This window comes from Melospiza melodia, chromosome 3 (assembly GCF_035770615.1).
Source record: "Melospiza melodia melodia isolate bMelMel2 chromosome 3, bMelMel2.pri, whole genome shotgun sequence".
Lineage (NCBI taxonomy): Eukaryota > Metazoa > Chordata > Aves > Passeriformes > Passerellidae > Melospiza > Melospiza melodia.
This window is the reverse complement of record NC_086196.1, coordinates 58618928-58643870: the sequence shown is the minus strand read 5'-3', so window position 1 is coordinate 58643870 and position 24943 is coordinate 58618928. Positions and strand designations below refer to the sequence as shown.

General features: G+C 43.7%; 2 protein-coding genes across 2 annotated transcripts in view; both read left to right on the top strand.

Moving 5' to 3' along the window:
- Window positions 1-444, top strand: part of EFCAB2 (EF-hand calcium binding domain 2) — a 28714-nt gene extending 28270 nt beyond the window's left edge. The window contains exon 7 of the mRNA XM_063151907.1: window positions 195-444. Coding sequence (XP_063007977.1) covers window positions 195-304 — 110 coding nt within the window. The 3' untranslated portion in view covers window positions 305-444. The remainder of the gene's footprint in view (window positions 1-194) is intronic.
- An 18984-nt stretch (window positions 445-19428) lies between these two features.
- KIF26B (kinesin family member 26B) overlaps window positions 19429-24943 on the top strand; it is a 274047-nt gene continuing 268532 nt past the window's right edge. Inside the window, exons 1-2 of the mRNA XM_063151906.1 lie at window positions 19429-20283; window positions 20507-20908. Coding sequence (XP_063007976.1) covers window positions 20221-20283; window positions 20507-20908 — 465 coding nt within the window. The 5' untranslated portion in view covers window positions 19429-20220. The remainder of the gene's footprint in view (window positions 20284-20506; window positions 20909-24943) is intronic.

The following is a 24943-nucleotide window of genomic DNA, read 5'->3' as shown; positions in this document are numbered from 1 at the left end:
TCTCCTTCCTTTTAGACTGGCTCACTTGGTGTGTAGGACTTATTTTGGCAAAAGGGAAGGAATAAGATACCTAGTTTTGTTCCTTTTCTCCTCTGTGTGAGAATCAAAAGGAGATCCTTTCAAGTGAAAGGCAGTGAAATTTGCCTTGAAAGGACACTTACCAAGATAAAATGTTATTCTGTGCTGTCTTTCAGGTGAGCCCTTTACTCAGGAGGAAATGGAGGACATGCTTGCTGTTGCTTTAGATCCAGAAACAGACATCCTTCACTACAGAGATTACCGTGTAAAGCTGGTAGTAGATTAAACCAAGACCTTCCCTTTCAATGGCTGAGATGCCTTTTGGTAACAGCACCATGGCTTGACAGATAGTTGAAATTTGTATTTTAAAGTATAACAAACCTCAGCTTGTGACTTGGTGCTTATAATTAAAATGAAATCTGTGTAGTTACGTTTCCTTGGGTTCTGTGTGTGTGTATATACATATAAAAATATATTCACACCTGGAAAAAGAGCTCTTGACAGAAATACTGTGTAAGGTCTGGACAAGAAATAATGGAATTTTGTTGGAAAATAGCAGGAAAAATAATGAAATAACTTTATGATTGCTAAAATCAAGAAATAACTTTATGATTGCTTTTGAAAAACTAAGAGAAAATGAGACCCATAAAAATGTAATAAGCTGGTAAGTGAATGTGTTAAGGTGACTAATACTAGTAAGATGAAGCTTTTATATTTAACTGTAGTCCTTTTTTGTGTTTAACTAATAAGGAACCAGGTAGGTTACACCTTTTGAAATAATATAATAGATCAAATAAATTTTCTGTAATTTTTAGTGTTTTTCAAGTACTTGTGTTTTGTTTACCATAAGCAATTGAACTGGACCAATTAGTTCCAGTTTATATTACTAATCCACTGACATGGTATTTTGCTTTCATTTTAAATGTGCAGGGAACACTCCAACCATTTCCATAGTCAACCTAATCCTTGAGAACATTTTGGTTACTATAGGCAAACCAGTAACCAGTTTGAAAGTCAGTAATTTCAACTTTCATAACCAGTTTAAAAGTCAGTAATTTCAACTCTTTAAAACTTAAGATCACAGAATGAGAATTTGATTTTCATAAACTGATGAAGCACCATTTTTTGAAAGATATTAGTGTAGAATGGATGTCCCAGTTTTACTTGCTAGCAGACCACCACAAACCTCACAGCTCTTCTTATTTCTACTTTGATAATTCTCTGTTACTGTACTGCTGTTCTTTAACTTGAGTTGAAGTTCTTTCCTTTTGAGTTCTTGTTGTACATAATCTTCTGACACATGAACAGCAGCTGATGAGGTCTCAGCTTGTAGGAGATTCTGTGTTTTGCTCCTCAAGAGTAGCATCTTGTAGTTTGTACTCCACCCCATTTTTGTTTTACTACTCTCTATCAAGTTTGCTTTCCTCCTGTACTATGTTCTACCTCTCCTTTGTTCCATCTGCATAATCCAGCTCTGTGTCATCCACAGCCTTCATCAGCTGATGAAATCCAGGGAAGACTGACACAGAGGGGCACTGAGTGTCTTGCTCCCTGTCATGCCTTTCTAGTGGCAGTGCTGAGAACAGATCCTAGGACCCCTCCTCATATCAGGGCTTTTGTCCTACCCATTTGTTTCCTTTGGGCTGGAAGTTCAGACAAACTGTTTTCATGCACAGCTAAAAGTGACCAGCTGTGCTGCACAAAGAAGAGATTAGCATGATATAAATGGGGTGATGGAAGCAGTCTGAAAGAGACCACTTTTTGATTCACTTTTTACTTCTCTAGCCCAAATTGTCTTTCACTGATACTTGCTTAAACAGCAAGACAATGAAGAATTCATGCAGGTAGACAACAATTGCATAGTTCTAAGCTGCATCTGGGAAACATTGTTGCACTGCTCCTAAGACTCAGCAATGCACTCTGGTTAACACATTTACTGTGTGTTCCAACTTCATTGCCAGTAAGAGGGAAAAACAAAGGCTATCATTAGTGTTACACTGGAGGAAGATACAAGTTTTTGAAGATTAACACAAGATCAACAAAAGCCTATTAAGAAAATACATTTTTATTAGTCTTCTTCAGTCTCTCTTTCAAAGCTGAAATTATTTTCTCTAGATTAATCTTTCTTCCAGTTGATGTGGAAGTGTGTTATACTGGATTTCTGACGCAGGTGGTGTGAGTACAAGTTTCATTCATATGAAGTCTTGGAGTCCTTGTCAGTGTCATCTTGGATATCAGCAGGAAGATGCTTATTTCAGGATACCATTTCATAGCTCCCAGTGCTCCAGAGAGAGCACAATTTGTTTCTAGTGGTGTTTCCCCAGAGGGTGCCTCAGCTGTTGCTGTGTCAAATCAGGATGCCCACATACAACACTGTTACCTTTCATAGTGCAGATAAGAGATTAACATGCATTCTTTTATAATATATATAATTTTTTATTTTGCAGTCCTCAAATGCAAGGAAAGAGGGTATTCTGGCAATAAAAAAGTGGGATTGTGAATGTGTCAGAATTTATTGTACAGCAGATCTTCCAGTTCCATTTTCTTATACTCATCCTCAAGAAAGATATGTGCAAACAGGACAGACAAAAGCAAGATGCAGTCTTCTCTTTGGGCAAAAGTAAGCAAATTTTATTGCCCAGAGAGTTTCCAAACTAGGGGTGAAAGAATTGTCAAGAACCAATCTCAGACTCTGTAGGATGCTAAAACCTGAGTGCACTCTGCCAGCTGGGCTCAAGTAGAGTGATCTGACAGGCTCGTGCAGCAGCTGCCCCGTGGGTCACCCCAGAGGAGGCTGAGCAGGGGCCACACAAGGCTGTTCCCTTGCCTGTGCCCTTCATGACTTGCCAGCCCATGGCCACCCGTTTCCCCATGGTGGTGACTGAGTGCCTTGCTTCTCTGTGCTCCCTGGGGATGAGCAGGGACCGCTACCCTAGGGAAAGGGAGAGGAGACTGAGGGAACCATTGTGGTGAAAATAAAACCCCTCTTTGTTTCTAAATTTGAAGGGAAAATTTGTTACTTTGTCCTCTCCTTTGAGGTGAACAAATTGAACTGCTGAGTGGTCTTGAGCTGTCTCTTATCACATGCCTCTCCCTGCTGGCTGTTTTGCCTCTTCCCTCAAGATCAGGAACCAAGGTAAGGGACTGGAACAAAACCAGAAATCTCCAGGGAGGAACCAGTGTAGCACCTGGATTTCACACAGGAACATAGAGCCAAGGCATTGAAGAAACTGGGCAAGTTAGAGGGTTTTTTTTTACCTAACTAAAGGAAGGAGAGGGAAGGGAACTCATTATCCAGATGTAAAAAAGAAAACAAAATTAAGAGAAGAAATCAAAGAAGCAAACACTAGAAACCATCTACATGTACAACTGAATCAGCAGGCTGTTTACATCACTGCTGTGAGTTGTAGGCTGGACAAGGCTTTACTTGTTTAAAATTTTAAGTAGGTTCAGCTGTGCCAGGGCATATCTGGTGTATAGTGGAGACCTCAGTCTTATTGATACTGTGGAGGAATTCTTCTAGCTGCTGAGCTTGTGCTTGGGAGTACAGTTGCTCTTACTCCAGGTAATACATTGCTTTTTGTGTTTCCTTCATCATCTTTGAAGTTGCTTCTCCAAAACACTCTTCTGTCTGTTAGTGATAGTCCCATATGTATTCATACCTGAAGACTTCAATGTTTTTCCACTGCAATGCATACCAACATGATATTTACAGCTCCTTGAGACTCTCCACTGGCTGTGGGCAGAAACAGAGGTTGCAGGACTTCCTCCACCAAAATGCTAATGGGCCAGCATCAGAGCTGGGACTCCAGGGAAAGAACTGGGCTGTTCATCTGTGCACCTCCATCCATAATATCACACAGGTAAGAGGCTGTAAAATGTTCAGGCTCCTAGCTCTGTTTAGGAAATAAGAATTTGCTACCTTTTTCTCTTGTTTCAGTTGGTCTTTTCTCTTGGTTCTCTTACATGTAATTTTGTTAATACAGTTGTGTGATATCTTATGAAGACTGAAAATTCAAGAGAGTTTTGCACTGCCCCACACTCCTGATGCACTGCTGCACTCTCTGACAGCTGCCTGTATCAGGGTGGGATTTATCACTTGTTACCACTGAAATCAGCATGGGCAAAGCCTTCATCACGGGCAACAGGAAGAGCCTGGGCCTTCAGTTTCATGGGGGAAAGTGGCTGGGGATGCTGGAGTTCAGCCAAGGCTGGGATGGGCATGGGAAGTCAGGATGTTTTAGGTCCAGTGATACACTTACAATTGTGTGAAAGAGGGAGAGTAGTCTTGACAGTGACAGGAGGTTGAGAGACAGGTTTCATTTTGGACTTTGTGAGAGGTGTTGGAAGGTCACACAGTCTCTTGCTACCTGACCTTTCTATGTACCAAGTCAGAGGAATTATAAAGAATAGGAGACAGGGAATATCAGTCTTGCCTACTTGTGTTGCCAACTTTTTGTATCACTAATTCTGATGTTTGCACGGTGTTTTGTACTATGATGGTCTGATTGAAATCAGTGCCTGCAGACCTCCCTGTAACATAATTAAGAAAGTTCTCAGTCTTCAAGTCTTTTGTTCCAGACTGTATGTTCATGTCTCAACTTCTAAACAGGTCACTCCACATCAAGTATGTTTGTTTTTTATTGCACGCAACTCTATTTCATAGTATCTCATGCCATGATAGGTTTGACTATAAAACTAACTATTAAAACATCTGCTCTTATTGTTGGAGGGTGTTTTTGGCAGGTCAGTACTAGGCACGGGGACTATGCTGATTTAAAAGCTAAAGAAAGATGTAGGTTGAAGGAAAGCAGATTCTCTCATTTAACCTATTTTGAATCCCTGGGGCTACTGTTTGGCTTAGTGTAGTTCTGAAAGCCAAGAAAATGTTACTCACTATGCTCGAAAGATTGATCACAGCGTTTGTGTCCTGAGGCCCAAATCCTAAAGCTCTTATTCAGAGAGAACTCCCATTGACTTCAAAGGGAATCCTGTCTACAGAAAAGCTTCAGAAATAGTGATGCGCTGGCTCACAAGGCACTATAAAAACTTTTTAGTCTCTTTAAAGAAGACTTATCTGTCAAAGATCCAACAGAGGTGTCCAACCAGCTGCAAGTCATGTCATTGAAATGACCAAAACTGTAAAACCGTGGGTGTAAGTAGTTAATTCTTGTCTATAGTAATGCAAGCAAGAGTTAGCAAGAGTCAGCAGTCAGAACTTTTCCATATTGTTCAGAGCACAAAAAGTGAAACTAGGCATGCTTCTGCATGGAGATGTAAAATTATATTTTCCTGCTATTATCCTGGAGACATTGCAGCCTTAAAAACACACACATGTTGCTTCTGTGTTTTCATATACTAAACCAATTCCTTTTATTCTGGGCACTATTTTTCTGTAAGCCTTTTAGAAGAGGCTTCCTTGTTGCAAATATCTGCCTAAATGGTAGCAAAAAAAAATAGTTCAAAATAAAATGTTTCAAATAGAGGAAAGCCCTTGAATATTTGCTGTCAACAGCAGTCTCTTTCTTGCCAAGATAGCAGCATCCCCCAGTGCAGAACAGGTCCTAAGATTTGCCTTATGTTGTGCAGCCATGTCTGCCCCTGGACACCACCCTAGTGATTAAAATAATCAGAGAGGAGTTCTAAGGATTTCTAGAGGTTTGGTTTTGAGCTGATAATACAAGAATTTAAAGCTCGCTGAGGTCTTCCACATCGATGAGTTATTCAAGTTTTATGCACTGCAATAGATTTTACAAATAAGGCTATATTTTGGTCTATTTGGAAACTGGTAGCAAAGACTGAAATTTCAATCCATAGCAACACAGCCAAGAAAAACTCAGTGGTGCAGCTTTAAGGACTTTGTTTCAACTTTGTTGGAACACCTATTTGCATGGTGAAGTTGCACTCAATATTGCAGGGACAAAACTAAACACACCCCACTATAGCCAGTTTTCATGTGGTCTTAAGCTGTTGCCTTGAGAAGAAATGCCATTCTTCAGAGCTCCCACAAACACAGAGGTGCACTGAAATTCAGCTCAGATTTAATGGAAAACTCAGAATCTGTCTCTAGTTCTTTGTGCTTTGTCCAAGTTGCAGAGATAGATTGTTTTGCTAAATATGATGGTTTACTATCATTGAGATAATGAGGGGAGAACTTTCTGAGAAGTTGTATAACTAGGAGTGGGAAGAAGACCACTCTAAATACAGAGCCCCTGACTCAATCCATTCAAGACAAAAAGAAGGCAAGAAAGGAGGCAATAAGGAGAGGAAGGAAGGAAGAAAGGAAGAAAAAGAAAGAAAGAAAGAAAGAAAGAAAGAAAGAAAGAAAGAAAGAAAGAAAGAAAGAAAGAAAGAAAGAAAGAAAGAAAGAAAGAAAGAAAGAAAGAAAGAAAGAAAGAAAGAAAGAAAGAAAGAAAGAAAGAAAGAAAGAAAGAAAGAAAGAAAGAAAGAAAGAAAGAAAGAAAGAAAGAAAGAAAGAAAGAAAGAAAGAAAGAATACAAGAGCTCTTCCAGAGTCACTATTTGTTGATTTTCAGGAAATGTTATAAGACATGTCTGTTTGCTCAGGATAGCTATTATTCAGTGTACAGAGACTGGCTTAAGCCCCAGATTTAGCTGTTTGGATGCAGTTTGTTTCCATTGCTTGTCTCATCTGGAGGCATGATGCAATGCTGCTCTCATTGACCTTTTTATTACAGTAGCGCTCCGAGGCTCAAATGGGGAAAACCCCCAACAGTTTAGTCTAAGAGCATCTAGCACAAAAAGCAGGGGACACACAGAGTAAAGCCAGTTACTCTTTTTACAGCTATTTAATTACAGCTTTTTTACTATTTATATTAAAAAGCCATGAGTTTTCTCTGTTGCTCTTTTGCCAAGAAAGGTTTCTTTTGTTGTCACACCAGAATACATATCCTGGAAACATCTGTAAAAATGCACTGGAAACAGAGGTAAAAGAAACTGCTGACAGAATGTATGCATTGGCTTTACTGCACCAATGTGAAGAAAGTGGTTTGTCCTTTCCCCTCATTTCCTATTGGCAGCATGCATTGGGATTTCAGGAAAATGTTCTCACAAAACTCTTGTGGCTCTGATGGGGTAGAACTGAGTAGCCACAAAGAAAAGTGGCATGTTGAAATGTTTTGTTTGCATTTTATAATGTAAAAGACTGAAACTTCTTTTTCCATCTTTCAAACCACAAAGGGATGCAATATCTTTTGGCAAAGTAGTACAACATGAGATGCACTTGTTGGTGATATCTCTGATTTCCTCTTCAAAAATGTACCACCTCTCCAGCATAACTAGTGGATTAGTTGGAGTAGGGGATCTGCCACCAGAACTTAGTCTTCAAAACAGCTAAATGAACACTGGAGACAGTAGCAGATACTGCAGAGCTTACACTCCCCCTCTCCCCCCCAGACCAAGAGATAAATCTCTTTGTTTCTAATTGCCAAGGGTACATTCTTCTAGCAGAGATGATGTAGCAGTACCCAGTGAGAGGAAGAGTTCCAGTGACAACAGGGAATAATGATAACCCTTTCTTTTGGATGTGATGGCAGTATTTTAACAGGGGAATCCTCCAAGCTCCATAAACTGTCTGTGTAGCATCCTAATTTCAGAACCTGGACACTTGATGCTGAGGAGAAAGGACCATTTAAATTCTGAGCAATTTTTATACCCACAGACATTGTCCCTAGCTGTGGAAGAACACATTCCCTATGTAAGCCATGCTAGCTGGCCTGCTGTTGCCAGAAACTGTTGCTCCCATAGGAGCCAATGTCAGCTGGAAGCTAAAAAATGAAGAGAAAGTCTGTTCTGTTTTCTCAGGATAACACAGAAGTTGAACTTCATTGCTCACACCTTGCCTGTTCTCAGAGGGGAAGCAAAGGCTTTACAGAGATCCAGATACAAGGGGAAATGCTGAACAGCAAAGTGCAGACATTTGGGACATAAAGTTAGAAACAGTGACCTACAGGTAGATGTGCTGAATCCTTACACCTTTTACATGCAATGTTCACCCCTGAGATAGATAATGTCAATCAAGTCCTGTGCTATTATATGCTTACAGAAAGGTGAGTGCAGGGAAAACATTTGAATTTAGAGAAAAAAAATACACAAATCAAGATGGGAAATAAAGCCCAATTTGGTGATGAGGGCTTGCCAGATTAAGTTCCTACAAATAAGAAGCAGCAACACCTGCATTCAGAGAGTCAGAGTGAAAGAGTGGCTGCCTGGGCTAATATGAAATCTTCAGGAGCTCAATAACCATGGAAACCTCAGTGAAAGGAATGCATCTTCAATAAAATTCAGAAAAGAGAAGAAGAAATGGTAATTGGAGAACTGTCAGAGGCAAAAATACATGTACTTCCTTCCCCAGAGATGCTTGTAATACAAACAGGTTTTATTTTTAAACAAAAAATATTCTTACTGGCATCTATAGGAAACTATTTGGTGCAAAGGCTTTGTAATATCTTTTATACAGTTATCACATATCTGCATTTATGAGGGCCTTGGTTTTAGAAACTTTTGGACAAATTAACTCTCAGTTTTCACTTATAAGTAATAAGAAATAATCTGTCTTCCTCACTTCTCTCAATAGCTTCAAAACCAATAAAAGCCATCTAAAATAAGTAGCTCTGGAAGACTACAGCATGCCTTTCTAACTTGTATTTGATATGTGTTGTACTGTCCCTTATTAGGAGCCAAGTTTGTATTAGTGCTGTTCAAATACAACTCTTATTTCTGTACTCAGTGAGGTCTGTGAGGGACATTGTCAGAAACTACAGGTAAATAATGGTAGGGAAAAGACCAGCTCTCTGCATCAGTTAATGAATAAAGCTCAGGGAGCAACAGAAGAAACAATGCATTCACCACTGCTAAAATTTAACTCTGTAACTTACCTTTCAATAAAAATTCATAACAAGGACAATAAAAATGGCAACAGAGGAACATTCTTCCCCTTTCTCTATTGTCATTACCTTCTGTTTGTTCAGCACTCATGTGTATCCAGCTGAGACCAGTATGTTCACTTTCCTTTTGTTATGATCTTAACCAGATATAAACTGTAAAGTAGAACTCTGCACTAAATTTTTGCTTTGTTGATGAAATCTTAAAACCTTACAATATTTGTTAAAGAACAACAGATAAGATTCTGTTTGCCAAGCATTTTTCAGGTAGTAGCTAGATTAAATAAATTTGTTCAGAAGTGGCTGTCTTCAGTCCCTGCTGATCAGTAAGTGTTCCTCTGAACAGCTATTCCCCACCTAGGGAGGAAACCTTGCCCTGTCCCATTACTGCCCCAAATCAAAGAAGTTACATTAATGACAAGTCTGGTTGCTGAGAATCTGAGAATCACAATCTTCTTGTTTAGGGTTGTAAAAATAAACTCAACTCTCCACATTCATTGCTGCATTACTGCAATGGTGTTACCAATGAAAACATTAATCTCCCACAACACTCCATAAAGGTCCAGCTTTACCATCCACTAAGTGTTCATCTTACAGAGATGGTAAAAATTTCATCATCTTTGCCCTTCACACTGAGGGTATTTACTTTGTACAGATGTACAGAGATGCCTCTGGAGATGTCAGGAAGGGGTCCCAAAATTCCCATCTTCCAGGTCTTTGTCAAAGGAGCTCATAGTTAATGAGATAATAGCAAGCTCTGTGCCTTCTGTGTTCACATCATAGACTCTATTTTCACACAAATCTTTAGTCAACTGGTTATGTCCCCATAGGGTGGGGTCCCTGCAGGTTGAGAAGAAATCAGTGTCTTTGAAAGGTGTGTATAGCTAAGCTATGTGTGCTGAGTCTGGTTTGTACAATTAAGTATTTTCTGGCTCATTAATACCTGTACTGTTGAATGCAGACTAGGGCTGTTGCTAAAGGGATCTGTATATTTTGGAATAGAGGACAAGTGCCTATAGCATTTCAGTTGTTGTATGTCTAGCCAACATCAATGTGAAAAGTGTAAATTGCAGCAGCCACAAGGTCTAATCTAATGGGTTGTTGTAAAGTCTGTGCCTCACTCAAACAGTTTACTGAAGGCAGCCCCAGGGAACATAGTTAACGTACACAGTTTCATGGTCCTGTGTAGATCTCTCATTGCTCTAAAACCTGCAGCCTGGAGGATTTTCTTTGAGTTCTCTTTGCCTGTCTTGATTCTTGGAATGTTCCAGACACGTGCCCCTAGGGAACCAACAGTGCCAAACTGCTTTCTCATCCTCTACCTGTCCTCACACCGATGCATCAGAAGAACATCAGTATTTCCTACATTGGAAGTCTGGGTAATGAGCTGTGCCTTATTCAGCAGCACTTGGATGGATCAAAAGTTCACATGCAAGAGCATACTTTGGCTGCCATCCTCCTCCTCCTGGAGGGAATGCCTCATTCTGCAGGGACTCTAGTGGTGTCAACTGCATACTTTGGATACCTGCTTCTTTCAGAACTCTGTAGATTGGCCACACACTGCTACATTCACAGATTATAAATGGTTTCCATTTTTGCAGAACAGGCATTCAATTACTCATTAATTTGGGCTCCATGACCCACTTTCCTGCATGGCCAATCTGGTCTGTGGTTAAAGGAAGCTGTTCCCTTGCAAGCAGAGCTAATTAGGACAAATTCTTCATATTTATTCCCCTTACTGACATCTTCAAGATGGTGAAGAGAAATTGAGCCTGAGAGGCCAGAGAGGTAGAGTGGGACCTTCCTTACAACAGATGTGATATCAAAGTGCACCAGCAAAAAAGTCCTATTAAGATGCCCCATCCTGGCACCTGCCGTGTGGCAGGTATTGTGAATAAGAGAATGAAGACCCTGTTTAAATTTAAGGACCTACTTGGAGAAGCCATACAGAAGAATTTTAGGACAAGTCTTGTGCTCCATGGAAGAAAAAGTTCTTGTGGTTGTGATGTATGGAAATTATCCTCATTTATTAAGACAAGAGCTGTAAGGTTTTTGTGTTTTAAGGATTGCTGTTATCAGTATCCCATGTGGCTAAATCTTGGAAAGCAGTAATGGGTATGCAGGATGTATGGTTTAGTTAGCAAACTAACTTAATTTATGTAATCCACTAAAAAAATACCTCCTTGGCCTGTTTGCTCAAGGGACTGTGAATGTGAGCCCATTATTCAAGACTGAGGACCATTACTGTTAACACTTATGACATGTGTGAAATAAGTGTCTATAATGATTTCTTGCTTCACTTCTTAAAGTTTTAATAGCTCCTTAGTAAGTCTGAATACAGCTCTAATGCCTAATTAACCCTGGCTTTATGTCACTAGTATGCTATAAACAAAAAGAGCAACAAGTGTCAAGGCAGGTAGGCAGCCTTTATAGTAAACAGTTCAGCTTAGGAGGAGATGTGCATGTTTTTCTTTAAACACAGAAAATGGTAAACACAAAGCCACCCCAAACCCCACACCCAGCCACCCACTCACCCTTTGCCAGACTCCTGAATGTTGTCAGGACCTTGCCCTGAAGAAGCATACAAGATTGCAGCCTTCATTTTATTGCTATTTGCATGGCAATTACGAATCCTGAAGCTGCCATATGGCACTGGCTGCCCATTCTTTTTCCAGAAGGACTTGAATTATGGGCAGCAATTTTGTCTGCCTAGTTTCTCAGAGACTCATGCAACAAAGATTCTGCAACTCATGTGGACCCTCATTGATTAGTTAGCATCTGAGCACCTTCCAAAACACTTCCTTAAAAGATTCTAACCTTCCTTTTGAACTCCATGAAAATTTGCTGCAGTCAAGCATGTGGAAGAATGTGAGCAACTAGACAAGGCTGACATGCAGAAAAAGAGGTAAGTCAGTCATCTACACTTTTTAGAAAAATATGTTTGCTTTCCAGGTAAGTCTGAGAACCACCTTCATGAGACATCAACCTTTACAAGTGAAATCGAGGGTGACTGACAGGATAGGCTCTATCTCCACACAGGTTCTCCAAGTGCTGTGCAGCATCTAATAGGAGAATTTCAACAATTGTTAGAAACAATTTCTAACAATTTGTTAGAAATTTGACAATACTCTTACTGGTCCCTCTGGAGCTTTCTTTGTACTTTCTAGCAACAAAAATGTTTTCTCTGTGATAAATACATCAGCTTGAAGCCCAAATAAAATGAAGATTCTTCAAATGATACAACCTTACACAAACTCCTCTCTAGCAAGTGATCCTTATATCAACTATCATCACTACCCTGAGGTAGAATGCAGCTTTTCCTAGGGAAAAATATCAGAGTCAATACACTGCTTTTTCTGTTTTAAGTAGACTTAGCATACTACAGAAACACTCCAATTCTCTTGAGATCTTCCACCCAATGGTACTGGTTCATTTATTTATTTGTACATAGATACAAAAGAACACACGTCCCAGGATTGCAGTATCTCTTCCACCTAGAAAAGATATGATCCTGGCACAGACTAAATGTAAATAACATGGGAGCAAACACCAGCCTCTCACTGCCAACAAGAACACAGATAACACAAAATCACCAATCCCAGGTTGCCTCCCCAGCTGCACTCTGTTCCCATTAGTGAACAATGAAGCCCTGGCTTCTCCCAGCAGTATGGAATGGCTCCTGAATGCATTCACAAACACAGAGATTTGCCACTTGCAGGGCAGAGATTCCAGCTCTTTTGGGCCAAAGGCATGCTTCAGTTTGTAGTCTCATTACAGAAGGAACTGTGTGAACATATTGGCACTCAAGGCTTCTCAGTAAACATCAAAATTATCAACAAGTGCCTTCACTTAGCAATGATTATCTCAGAATATTGGTTCATACTTTCAAATAGCACCAGCCTCAGCTGTCACTGCAGCCCACCACATTTTTCTATCACATACCTGACTGCTTCTCAAAACTCCTTGGTCATGGAATGTTGTTGTGGGTCTCCTACAGCACCAGCCACTTCCAGGCCCTCACCCAGCCCGTGCTAGGACATTTGGAACAAATGCATTACTGTAAATTGATGTTGCTGCATTATTACAGATCAAGCATCATGCAGTGGATATAGTGGTGAGGCTGGCAGTGGTTAAAATGCTCAATAATGCTTATTGCATTGGTGATCATTTCTTTAATATGGACAAGACTGAACAACCAAATTAAAATGTAGGTGATTATAAACACTCTTGAACCTTGTCGATGCATAGAGACATCCTGATGGGTCTGGAAAAAGGCAGTGAGGAACTGTGCAGGCAGGCAAAGAGTTTTTTTTCTTTTTTATTTTCCTTTTCATTACAATTTTGTATTATTGTTTTTTTTCCCAATTTTTAAACTGTTCTTATCTAAACGCGTGAGTTGTCTCACTTTTACCTTTCCAGCTCTCTTGGGTCCAGTCATGCATCCTCCTGGATTTCCCCACTGGGTTACTCCTGCAGTCAGAGCAGGAGAGCAGAATGCACTGGAGAAAAACTCATTGCATAGACAGGGAAGGGCAAACAGAGCAGCTCTGTACCTTTCTTAGCCCCTGATCTGCCGCCACAGGATATGCAAGGTCTAGCCATGGCTCTGCCTCCCCAGATGCACGTGAGCTGATGAAGAGAGGGATACAGGGACCAAATTGTGTCCTTCAAGGCAGGTAACGAAGAGTTTTGAGGGAAATGGCAGGCAGATAAGCCAGTCATCAGCCCTCTGCAGTTGCTTCATAAAGAATATAATCAGTGTGGAATGATCTACTGCGAAGAGAAAAATGGAACAATAAAATTTTTGGAAATCTGCAAGCTAGAGGGCTCACTTTTAATCCTAAACTGTGGATAAAAGGAGTGTATGAAATGTTTGAAGAGGTGCTGAAAAAGAGTTTCAGATGAAACCGATGCTCTGAGATCTGGAGCGCCTCCTGTTATAAAAATCTCAGGAACATACTGCGGTGAGACCTCTGATGCAGCTTATCAGGAATGTAATTCTCTGTTGCTTGAGCACTGAGTTGAATTAGTTCACTTCACATGAGCTGAGGGGCAGGAAAGAAATTCCTGCTGCCTTCTATGTCATCTTTCCTTTAAGGCATTTACACTTTCAAGACTATGATAGACTAGTGCCTGTGATGCCAGTTCTGTAGCTGATCTGCACTGCTATAAATTAGTCCTGCAACAAGAAAGGATGCAGCATAAAAATGTGATGATATAAATGCTCTGCTGCTTGTTTCTCAGGGCTGCTTGGTCACTTTGCTGTGCTGTGGCTGCTTACCCCCTTCCACACCATCTGCCCTGTGTCCTGGCTCCTAGGGTGAAGCAGGCACACACGCTGGTTTGGCACTTGTACCCTCCTTTGCCTGCTTTCTTATTTTGGCACGTGCTGGCCTATATTCCTCCTATTAATGCTGTTATTTGCTAATACCATTAATATCACCTTCTCCCCTTTTCTGGCAAAGATATTTACTGAAAGCAATTCTTTTGGAAGACAAGTTTTTCCTTGGTAGCTAGAAGGGTTTTTGAAGAACATTTAAAAGAAATATTTTGCCCTTTAATATCTTCACCTATGTCTCTGTGCTCAGTGAGAATTGCTAGCAGTGTTCCAGAGCCAATTCCTGGCAATTCAGGAGGCCCATAGAGTCAAGCAAGGTTTCTAGACAAGAAGCAGCCTGTATCTTTCTTCATTATAGACTCTGACTGGCTATTGTTACTCCAATGATTTTTTGCTCTGTTGCTGTTCTATGTAATATCTGCATTGCTGAGACTCGGTGCTTTGCAATTTATAGATACTCCCAATTTTTCAGGCATGTCTTTAGTTCTGGAGTTGCAATGAATACTTATTGTGCCTGAGAAACAGAAAATGGAATTCTGTCAAATTTCAGTATTTGAATTTATGAACTTAACCAAAATTGGCTGCATGCCTGTCATTGCAATGCATCCCACTGCATAAAATGATTGCAAACTTCTCCATGCAACCCTGCTCCATATGTGCATGACACTGTAGCCTTTATTACTTATGAAAAACACATCAATATTTTATTAATAAGCAGACATTGATTTTTACTGAGAACATAAAGATTTATGGAAGAAGGCAGAGTTGTGTGGCAGAAACTATGACAGCAGTTTCTAAAAAAATCTATGGAATATTTTACATTTGAAATACAGAAAAAATATTCCATTCAAAGTGAATTCAAATAGACAGTCCTTTGTGGAAAATAGATTTCTTCTGGTATCAAGCACAGGTGAATTTTAAAGACAGCTGGTTTGAAACAGAATGAGACTCTGTCTGAATTTGAACACAAGTGGCTTCCTTTTATTTTATGGAGATATTCAAGGAGGCTTTCAGTGGAGTAAGAAGAGTAGAGGCTAACATCTGTGCAATGACCCTGAGGCAAAAGGACTATACCAAGCAAACAGGGAGGTGTAGCCCTGTCAGGAGCACAGGAAGACCCTGCTGTTGTTTGCTGTAGGAAAAGGTTACCCAAAGTGGACTGATTTGGGGCTGCTGGTAACAGCAGGAAGCAGAAGCTCTAATAAGGACAACCTGGAGGGTTCCCTGTCTATGCTACACCACCTGGAACTAGGGATTCTAGCAGTGACTGGGAAGTACTTATTTTCCAGTGTCACTCTACTTTTACCCTGACACACAAGGCAAATCTTGGGACTGATTTAGAAATTGTGGGATAGCAAACACCCCAGCAGACAGCTCATACTGAGGAAATGCCCAGCCTTCATTCTCCAAGACATCATGCTCAACAATTGTCAAGAGCAAGTAGGGAAACACCCTACAGACACATAGTATATTCCAGATACTATGGAAGAAGAACAAATTTGGTCCATCCAGCTGATTTCCTCCTGTACTGCATGTATTCATAAAGCTGGCAGAATACTCAGACTGTGGTGATGTGTGCTTTGCTCACTTGGGGGCTATACAAAAGGATAAAGGGACTTAATGTGTTTGAAGCACTTTGCTTTTTACTGAAAAGGTCCTATAGTTTGGCAAGGGGAAGAGAGCAAGAACTGGAATGGTTTTAGAGATGAAATACGTCAAACTGAGAAAGTTCTGGTGATTTTATTCGTAGCTCTTAATAATTAGCTGTTTCTATCTTTACAATTAATTCTTTGTCAGCATTACTACAAATGCCTTCAATTTCCTCACTGTCCCCCAATGGACTCCAGCTCATTAATATGCAGCTTTAAGCAAGTATCAGAGCTGTCATGCATTTCAAATCTCCCCTAGGAAGCTTTTTAAAATTGTGAGTAAGACCTGATACTGAGACTTATTAGCACCAAACCTGGAAATAAAGCTTCTGTGCAGGCAGCGATGACTCTTCAAGTTACAGTTGCTGTCACCTTTTTTATCCTGAAATTTTTAAAAAATGTGAATACCTCAAAGCACCTCTTTGATGCAGCCAACTTTTCCAGCTCTTATAAACTGCTGTTTGTGGATAGAACTGGGCTTGTGCCAGCATCTCAGATTTGAGTGATGAAGCTGAACTTCGAGGTCGGATTTAATTGCACTCACACTGAGAAATACTCAGAAGAAATCTACTGAAGGCAGCAGAGAAATAGTACACCATGGCAAACACACTGCAGTATGGTAGAGAAACTGGAAGGTTTTATACTTGCTAAAAGACAGGTCATAACAGTCCACAGATGTGTCATACCTAGATTGAGATCAAAATCCAGCCACAATGATTTGAGACCAGCTTTAGCTTGAACCTCTGACACTTAAACCTGCATCCAAGGGCTTTGGCTCTTGCCCATTTACTCATAAATGTCAGAACAGCCCCATGTTTTCATCGCTGTCTCAAATTAAGAACAACAATCAGTCTAACTTCTGAACTGCTAGCACAAATGATTTACCAGGACTAAGGTTAAGGCAGATTCCCGTAACTACTGGCTACAATGACAGAAGAAATGCATAAACTCGAGAGCTGTGGAGCTCCTGCCATTGGCATGTTGGTGATCCTGCTAATCATCTTTCATTAGTGACATATGGAGCGTAAGGTTTTTGTAAGAGGAAACCAAACCAACTTCCACATTAGAGAGCCCAAAGAGAGTGAGAGAAAGCCATCCCTCAATGCTTCTCAGAGAGAAAATTGTTAGCCTAGAGAAAGGGTTCTCAGCAGAGCTTCTTGCTGGAGTGATACTATTGTGTCCCATATTTGGTTCAGCATGAAATAACAAGAATGGGAAAGATTTTAGCAGCAAAATATCTCAAACTAGAAAATTTGGAATATCTCTCATCTTCCAAAATTTTTCACAATTCAATAAAGTCTTTCATGAAAACCAGTGTCAGTAAATACTGACACCTCTCAGCAAGGAGAGTTGATGCAACAGCAACAGAGCTATTGACCAACAAAGTTACAAACCTGCAATCAGTGAGAGGTGCTCTCCAAATGCACCTTCTTAACATTTCCCACAAACGTGAGACACGAAGAAATGCAAATTTGCTACTGAGACTCGTCAGGCTAAAAACTCAATTTCACCATGTCCTGAGGTCCTCATTTCCTGGCTGGAGGTGTTGTGCCTTCTCACCAGACACGACCTTACTTCTCCACCTCAAACCAAACTCAGCCATGAGCTACGGACCGACAAAGCCATCCTCCTCAAGATCCCGCCATGTGGAAGGCATCCCTTTCTGTCCTGCTGGGCCACTCCATCTGCTCCAGCATCCCTTCACCCGGTAGGTGTGAGTGTGAGCTACCGGAGCCCTGTGAGCCCATCTCGTTTGGGGCGATGTCGGAGCCCTCACCCAGCCGGGCTCTAAGAGTCCTGGGAAGAGTTTTTCCTGAGGAGAGGCGCAGCGCTTTGCCGCCGTGCCCGGAGGAGCTGCAGGCGGGGGTTCCCCGGAAGAGCTGCAGGCAGGGGTTCCCCGGAGGAGCCGCAGGCGAGGGGGTTCCCCGGAGGAGCCGCAGGCGGGGGTTCCCGGGAGCAGGGGCAGTGCCCGATCCCGGTTCCGGTGCTCCCGCCGCTCCCTCCCGCGCGCTGCCGGCAGAGGGCGCGCGCCGCCCGCCGACGCCGCCTCAGCCCGGCCCGCCCGCCTCAGCCCCGCGCCCGCCCCGGGCCGGGGGCTCCCAACTCAGCGGGCGGCGCCGGTCCGAGCCCGGGTCCTGCCGCCGGGGCCGGGAGCAGCGCGGGCACTCAGCCCGCCTCGCCTCCCGCCGGACGGTGCCGCCCCCCGAGCTCCCCCCGCCCGCTGCCGGGGGCTGCGGAGCCGCCCCTGCCCCGCCAGCCGCTGCCGCCCCGGCCCTGGGTCCGTGTGCGGGGGCTGGCAGAGCTCGGCGTCCCCGTCCCGCCCGGGCCCGGCGCGCCCCTGCCCGCGGCTGCTGCGCCCGGGGCCACGGTCCCCGGCAGCGGACGTGGTTAGGGCAGTCAGAGCTGGGGAATTCAGGGTCTGCCGAAAAACGAAGGAAGTCTGCCAGCTCGGCCCCGGGACTGAGGCCGGAGAACGAGCAGTTCTACAGCGCAGTGTGGGCACTGCCCCCGGTGAGCACCGCGGGCCAGGGGAGGCTGTGCATCTCTGTGCCGCCGCGGGCTCGCACGGCGTTTCCCTGCCTTACCTTGTCATCCCTCTCACGTCTGCCTACGGAACAAACCACGGGATCTCCGCATGCGGATTTATGTGAAACCCATTCACATGCAACAGCAGCTGGGGTGCACCTCCTTTGTTTGCCCGTTCGTTCCGCTTTTTGGGGTCACCTATGTAAATGCACAAGGCACTAACCATGCAGCCTGGCTACCTTGGATGGCATCACTTGTGTCAGCTTTAGATTAAAGCTTTCCTAAACACATCACGAATGGCCGTTCCTCTCTCAGAGTGACAGCATAGCGAAGTGAAAACACAGCAGAGCATTTTACACATCTTTACTACTGGTAGAGTATCTGTAAAGACCTGCAAGCACTGGGAGATTCCTTGCTCAGCGATTCAGCAGGCTGGTTTTGTTTCCTCATGGCTGCTGTGGCCCAGGTACACTAGGGATGCTGGAAGGATGCATTTATATGGAAGTAACAATAGGAGGTTGGAAAGGTGGATGCAAGTCCCCTGTGTGTTCTGCCCTCTCAGTTGCATCAACCTATCCATGTTATGAGCCTGTCAGGGGATCTGGCATTTAGCTTTTTATTGCCTCCATTTCTGAGAAAATTACCAACTCGTTTTGAGGGGGAAGATTTATTAGAGATGATTTTTCTATCTACAGGATTTGAAATAAAAAGGGATATGTAACAGATACACATGATCAGCAAATGGAAATCGTAATTAGAAAGGAAAGATTAACAGGGACACAAGTCTGTAGAATTTCATTGTTAAGAGATCAATTTATTATGCAGTGACTGCAAGTTAAATTAATACACGTAATACTACAACATGGAAAAGAAATGCCAGTGTCTGTCATAAATACAGTTTGCTCTTCTTTCCTAGTTATTCAGGGAGGATTGGGAACACTTGTGAAATCACGTTCATTAAAGCCTGAATAGAGGCAACTAACCAATAACTGCGGTGGAAGCAACAAGGTTCTCCCCCCTCCGCGCACCCACCCGCCCTTTTCAAGAACGGGGGGAAATCACAGACGTCAATCAAGAAATACTGCAAAATAAAATGGACCCTCCCGGCAGCCGAGGCATCGCGCAGAGCAGCGGCGAGGCTCTGGCACTCTGCTGGCAGCCTCGGGCGCCGCCAGCCCTGCAGCTCCGCCGCTGACCGGGGAGCGCACGGGGCTCCGCAGTCCGGCTCTTTCCTTCCCTCCCTTCCCAAACTGTCAGGCACAAATGGGCAGGAGGATATTGGCTGCAAGGGGCGCGGAGGCTCCTCCCAGAGCCTGGATCCCGATATTTTTGGAGGATTTCTTCTAACTCAGTTACAAACCTTGGTAAAGGGAGCAAGTTGCCACTGTAGCGGAGGCAGAAAGCGCCTCTGCTTGAGGGGAGCGCGGCTCTCGCTCCTTCTTTCGCCTTCCCGAGGCTACCTTGGATGCTTCACCTCACTTGCGGATGAGAGCTGTGCTGCCTATCGGGGGGGACCGCTCCTGATTTGGATGTTGCTGTTTTTGTGAAAACAAGGGTTGAAAGGGAATGAAAGGGGAGACAATGAAGAAAAACCGACCGGGAGAGAACCCCAGCCCCAAGCGTTTTCCCGAGAACTGACGGGTGTTTTGTGGCTGAGCGATCCCGTCGGAGGCGGCCGAGGGAGCAAGCCTGCCCGCTCCGCGGGGGACTTCCCGGGACCGGCTATTCCCTTCGGATGCGGACTGGGAAACCTGTAGGAAATTCTCCCGCCGCCCAGAGAAGCCACCATGAATTCGGTGGCTGGAAATAAGGAGAGGATTGCGGTCACGGCGCGGAGCAGAAAATATGGGGTAAGTTGTCGGCGCCGGGGCGGCTCGGAGCGGGGGTCGCCACAGCGATGGGGCTCATTCCCTCCCTCCCTCCCGGCGGCTGCGGGCGATCGTGCCCCGGCCCCGCGCAACTTCCGCGGTGTGGTGGGGCGGGCGCGGCGCGGGGGCCACCGCGGGCGCGGAGCGTCCGAGCGAAACTTGCCGGGCCTCCCGGGCTGACCCGCTGCTCCTTCTCCCGCTCCAGGTGACCGAGCCCTGCTCCCCCACCAAGCCCGCCGCCCCCTTCTCCCCCGAGAGCTGGTACCGGAAGGCGTACGAGGAGTCCCGGGCGGGCGGGCGCCCGGCGCCGGAGGGAGCTGGCTCTGCCCTGGGCTCCTCCGGCACGCCGTCCCCCGGCTCCGGCACCTCCTCGCCGGGCTCCTTCACCGGCTCCCCGGGACCCGCCTCGCCCGGCATCGGCACCAGCTCCCCCGGCTCCCTGGGCGGCTCGCCGGGCTTCGGCACCGGCTCGCCGGGCTCCGGCAGCGGCGGCGGCTCCTCGCCGGGCTCGGACCGCGGCGTCTGGTGCGAGCACTGCAGCGCCCGCCTGGCGGAGCTGAAGAGGCAGGCGCTGAAGCTCCTCATCCCCGGGCCCGTCAGCAGCAAGGTGAGCGCGGCGCCGCGGGAGGCGGGGGACCCTGCGCCGGGTCTGTCCGCCACCTGGGCTCCCCTCTGCCGGTGTCACCGCCGAGCGCTTTGCGTTTATTTGTGTTCTTATTTGTGTTCTCCCCCTTCTTGGTCTTGTTCCCTTTTTCCATCCCCTCCTTCTGCTTCATGTGGAGCAGCGTGCCTCTGTCTCCGGAGGGCTGCCTGCCTTCAGGAGCATCTGTGATAGTCCTTCCAGCGTGCTTCTTCTCTCCCGTCTTTCATTGTATTGACAGTAATTCTGTGCTATTTCCTGAGCGCTGCTTTTTTTTTTTTTTTTTTTTTTTTTTTTTTTTTTTTTTTTTTTTTTTTTTTTTTTTTTTTGTGTGTGGTGGGGGAAAGTAAGGGTGGGAATATTACATCGGAGTTACTGGTCCCTTGCCCTCTTGCTGTCTTTGATTCCTACAGTATGGATTTACAAATCGTCCCTAAACTTGGCAGCCGACTCAGTAGTGAGGTGTGTACGTATGGTCTGACGCCAGTGGATTCTGCTTCCATAGAGGGAGAAACCCTTCTGTAGCTCCGGGTTCACATGAGGCACTGAAGTGCTGTGTGAGCCCAAAGGTCACTCAGTGAGGCTGTGGCAGACCATGGCATTGAACCCAGTTCTCCCAGGTGTCTCTAGGCAGAAGGATAACTTGGTCATGCTTCTCTTATAGGGAAGCACCAGATTTTTTTTCTATTCCCAGTAACACTTGAAAATACTTGAAGCTGCTGGACTCTGAACGTTAGGTTGAATAATCCTGTGCTGAAAGAGGATGTAAGCATTGCTGACATTTTGTCTCACGTTTTAAGAGCTGACTCATCCTGAATACAGTTGGAAACCTGCTTTCTGCCTCTCTTGGGGTGTTTGGTACCTCCAAAAGCATACTCTGAAATTCCTTGGTTTTGTTTTGTTTGGCATTGGTTTTTTATTTTTCCTTTTTGTTGTGTATATGAGATTAAGGCTAACAGCTCTAAACGAGTGACCAGCAGCCCTTGGCTGACCTCATGCTACTAAAATAGTAAGCACTGGGTTCCTCCATAGCAACCCTGTGAGCGTTGTATTGTGAATGGTTCTGCAGCTCCTGGAATGTAGTACAATGCAATTTTGTTTGCCTTGTTGGGTCCAGGTACTATCAAATGATAATATTTACTCTTCCACTTCAAAGAGTTTTCATTAGTGGTTACAATAAAGAGGTATCATGGAAAAGAGCCGACTGCTGGGAGAGGGTCCCTGGTATTGCTGTTGTGTTGTACTCTCCATGATTTATTTATGTGCTCTTTGAGAGGGAGTTGGTGCTCTCATGAACAAAAGACTCGAGGGCTGGTTGTTACCTTGTCTCAAGAGCTGACTTCACTGAATTATTCATGAACAGGGAAAGGTGGATCCACCAAAATTAATAGTAAATTTAACCATTAATACATGGTTGATTCACTTTAAAGTGGCCCTGTACCAAAATCTTGTCAAATTTCAGGCTGTGAGATTTGACAGTAATTACCAGCTGTGGGTATAGGTGGGAAATTACTGATACAGGTATGGGAGCCATCAGAATAACTGAGATTGGGGGTGGAGGGGAGGATGAAACTAACATCAAGGCATGGTGTTAAATAGAAATTGACTGATTTTAGTAACATAAATGTTTCAGAGGGTTCCTTTACTGCAATAGTGATTGACATTCACCATCCTAGCCTTCCTGAGAGGTTACCATTGTGTTTCTACAGCTATTTGTTCTGCTGTTCACTTAGTTTAACTGATGGTGTTGTACAGGCCAGTCTTGAGGTCTTTCAGCCCCCTTACCTATGTTCTTTTTTGCTTCTTATGCCTCCTTTCCAAGCCTTCCACTTCTCTAGGAGTGCCACTGACAAAAGTGCTGTCCAATCTGTGCATTTAGGAGCAAGGGAGGAGGCACAAGTAAGGTCGCCTCCATGGGCTTGGGTGACCCTCTGCCCTATTTGCTGGGCTCAATAGTACTTGCAGGCTCAGTCTTGCTGAGTTGTGGCACACAGCTCCTTTCTTGGTGGGTGCTGCTGGCTGTGACTGTTTGCAGAAGCATCTCTTTCTCTCGTCCTTTCTGGCTTGTGACTGCTAAGAACTTTCTGGGCTTGTGACTTTTGCCTTCAGCAGGTGCTGTCCAGCACAGTGGGCTGGATGATGTGGGACACAAACATCATGGCTGATGCCATTGACTTCTTTGGATTGGGTACATTGTAGTGGTCTTAAAAGTTTGTTTTTCCTGGTGTAATGGGGTAGCCTTATCAGTGTCTGCTTTAAGGGGTAGCCTTATCAGTGTCTGCTTTAAGAAGAGCAAGGTGCTGGCATGGGCTCTGCTGGTTCAGTCAGGGCCTGTGAGCTGCCTCTGTGTGCCACAGTAACACTCTGGGAGTCCCTTCTGACGGTGAGGTGTACAGGGTTTCTCAAAAACGTGGAAACCTGCTTGTGTCTGGGGAAAACTGGCTTTGGTTTGGATTGAGACTGAAGTCTAACCACACTGTGTTAATGTAGCTGGCATTTTTTCAGGGTCCCGTGAGGTCTGCTCTTGGTTGCTGCTATGGAAATAGGGGCTTTTTGAGTGTGGAATGGATCCTGCCTCTTGAATTAAGTGGAAGAAGGAGCAGATCATATTCCTGATTCTGGGTATTCCCTCAGAACTTGCAAAGCATCCTACAACTCAAGACACTGGTGCCCATAGGACACAGCTAATTGGTGATATTCCTTTATTAGGACTATTAAATGAGGCATTTAAAATGTCTGTCATCTTTTAGTCAAGCAGATCTGACATTTTCTGTTGTTGCTGTTGAAGACAGCCTGGTATTATGAATTCTGTGGTATTATTAGTACCGTCTGTAGCACCTGTTTCCCATTTATGCTGTATTTAGAAATGCTCATCATCTGGGATAGTGTGTGTTGCAGAACAAGCAGAATATGAGAGTATCTGTGTTTTAATGTGTATCTACTAGCAGATATTGGAATCTGCAGTAACCTATCCAAATGTGAACCTACATTGGTATTTCTGACAGTGTGCAGTCATGTAAAGGTTTGTATATATCTGTCAAGTGTAATAGTGTGCTTAATTGCTGCATAAACAGACCTGGCTCTGTGCATGAAGCTATGTACTGAAGTTTTTCATTTGATTGAGAAAAAGCCACACTTAAGTTAGAGCAAGCTGCTTCTGACTAGGCCATTGTTAATGCTGAGGTGTTTAGCTTTCCATTCTAAATAGAAACATTCTCTCCTAATACATCAACAGGATGGAAACTTTGTGGGTTTGTTTTTGTGAGGCACAAAGGTGAAAAATATATAATTATAGTCACATTAATTTATTTTAGCCATTTAAAATGCCAGGTTCCTTGCCAATAGCAAAAAGAATAGTGCTAAAAGCTTATTGTTTCTTTTTCCTCCTCTTGTGGTACAGATGTGACTTAATGACGTTCAGCAATTACATGCATAGGAGGGGTTATATTTTATGTGAATAAAATCTTATTGTAACCCCCAAGCGAAGCAGGCCTGTGGGAATTGACTAGCACAGGTGTTTGATATAGTTACCACTGCAGTTTGTGACTGAGGGCATCTTGGAGATTTTGGTGCCTGTTGTTTGTGGGGTTTATGTTGCATGATGATAAAGATTATCTCCGATTACTAATACAGGTTGTTTTTTTTTTTTTTTTTATGCTAAGCTTTTTCTTAGGCTATATTTTTAGAAGAGCATCAAACCAAGTTCTAGCATAGAAATTTATGTCATCATACTCCCAAATTTATCAAAATTTCTGTGAAATAAGTTTGCTTTGAATTCAAGCCTGTGATATCACCTGTCTTCAATGAGCACCTCACAGGCATCTAACAGTTGAAGAGTTGCTATATTGATGTGTGACAAATTACAATGTGTGCTAATAATCCATGGAATGCTAATAAGAATGCTTACAAGGACAGTTATAAGTTTCTTAGTATGTGGTTCCAACAATCCTGAATACAGCCCTGAAACCGAGCTAATTTGAGTGTATAGACATGAATTGCTGC